Source organism: Sinocyclocheilus anshuiensis, unplaced genomic scaffold (genome assembly GCF_001515605.1).
Source record: "Sinocyclocheilus anshuiensis isolate Anshui unplaced genomic scaffold, SAMN03320099.WGS_v1.1 scaffold461, whole genome shotgun sequence".
Lineage (NCBI taxonomy): Eukaryota > Metazoa > Chordata > Actinopteri > Cypriniformes > Cyprinidae > Sinocyclocheilus > Sinocyclocheilus anshuiensis.
Genome location: NW_015541005.1, coordinates 268,373 through 270,343, shown reverse-complemented (window position 1 = coordinate 270,343; position 1,971 = coordinate 268,373). Strand labels below are relative to the sequence as shown.

Below are 1,971 nucleotides of genomic sequence, written 5' to 3'. Positions count from 1 at the left end.
CCAAAATAAAAGTTTTTGTTTACATAATATATGTGTGTGCTGTGATATATATATATGTATATATATACACACACACACACACACACACAAATATTTTTTTTCTACATTATAATCAACACTTTTTTGTGTGTTTGTGTATAGTGTATGCGAGATCATTGGGCAGTCTGACGGGGGTCTGTCCGTCCTGAGGACGTTCAGACTGTTGAGGGTCATAAAGCTGGTACGGTTCATGCCAGCTCTGCGCAGACAGCTGGTGGTCCTGATGAAGACCATGGACAACGTGGCCACCTTCTGCATGTTACTAATGCTCTTTATCTTCATATTCAGGTGGGTTGAGCTTCGTTATTGCATTGCTGTGGGTCTCTTGTGCAATTATTGGTGAATGAAACTTAATGCGTTTCATATCTGTGTGCTTACTCATAGTCTCTGTCTGTATCTGAGCGCACACTTGTTTGTAATAAAAGACACACTTTGTCATTAAACACACACACATACTTTTTTTTCCTTGGCTTGTGTTGTTATCTGCAATAAAAAGAGGAAAAAATATTTATGTATATGTATTTGGACCGTTTTATTATGCAGTATAAAATAAAAAGATAGTAAAATACATAATATGAGATTATTTATTTGTGGGCTTTTTTTAGATAATAAAAAATAAAAAATATCTAAATAACAAAATATTGAATGTATAGTTATTTTTTTTGTTTGTTTGTTTATTTATAGTTATGCTTCTGATATATGCTGTTGTGTACCACTTGAGCACAAAAGTGTATGTGTATATATAAGTATATTACTGATGATCTCTTGGCCTGTTTTATCATACAAAATCAAAAGATAGAAAAAAGAAATGTAATCATTAATTTATTCATGTTTTCTTTGAGAAATAGAAAAAAAAATATGGTAACAGTTTAGTATAGGGACCACTTCTTACTATTAACTAGTTGAATTTTGTTGTTGGGAAATTACGTTTTATATGACTTAATACTGCATGCAAAAATTTATTTACATTGATTTCCAGGTCATTTTTGGCCTATTTAAAGGGCATTTTTCCCTTAATGCATGCATCATCTTTAATATCAAATTCTTACATTTTATTAATAATTTCACTTAATATAATAAGACAATATAGGACTGTTACCAATCAAATTAAATCAGTATCAACAAACCGATCTTTCCACTTCAGAAGAAACAGAAGTGACTGGAGTGGCATTCGGATGCATTTACACAGACAGTTCAATGTAGCTGAATTCATGATTCATTCAAGAATGAAGCAAGTGCCTGTCTTTATGAATGGATCACTGAATCACTGACTCAATTTATTCCAAATTCAAAAACACGAATCATTCAATAACGAAACACCGCTCTGTGTTGCTCAGAGATGCGCAACTGTTCTGCTGTGATCTTTGTTTGTAACTATTTTCATTAACCAAATCGAGCAAAAACAGTCAGCGCTGACAATATATATCCTTTCAATAAAATCTAATTCAAATATTGAACTAAAATGTATATTAACTGCTCGTTTTAACTCTTGTATAAAATGTCAAATTTGCAATCGTGGTTTTCAGGGAAAACTTCACTCTCTTGGTCGTGTTGCTTAACTAGGCTGTATGTTATAAATATAAAAACTAAGTTACTTTTTGTTTGTTTGTTTGTTTGTATGTTTCTTCTGTGTGCAGTTGTGTTCATTTGTTTTAATTTCTCTATGAGATTCTCTCACAGACAGACTGCGTGAGCTTCAACTGGCGCAACCTTGTTGTTACTGTTTATTATCCATTATCAATTACCGTTGACACCGAATGTAATAAAATCAGAATCATTCTCGCCCAAATTTCGGTGCTTCCCTAGTTAGATGTTTTAATCAGATTACTTGTCCGGTCGGCCAAGTAAAATTCTCTTCTTTCGCTTGCCCCTACAAAAAATCCACTTGTCCCAAACAAGCATTAATGTTGAGCTCTGTTACTGTAAAATTCA

The 1,971-nt window shown here is 32.8% G+C and overlaps 1 protein-coding gene across 1 annotated transcript in view; it reads left to right on the top strand.

The window, feature by feature from the left end:
* Window positions 1–1,971, top strand: part of LOC107690236 (voltage-dependent T-type calcium channel subunit alpha-1I-like) — a 124,831-nt gene that overhangs the window by 54,280 nt on the left and 68,580 nt on the right. The window contains exon 10 of the mRNA XM_016488491.1: window positions 142–327. Coding sequence (XP_016343977.1) covers window positions 142–327 — 186 coding nt within the window. The remainder of the gene's footprint in view (window positions 1–141; window positions 328–1,971) is intronic.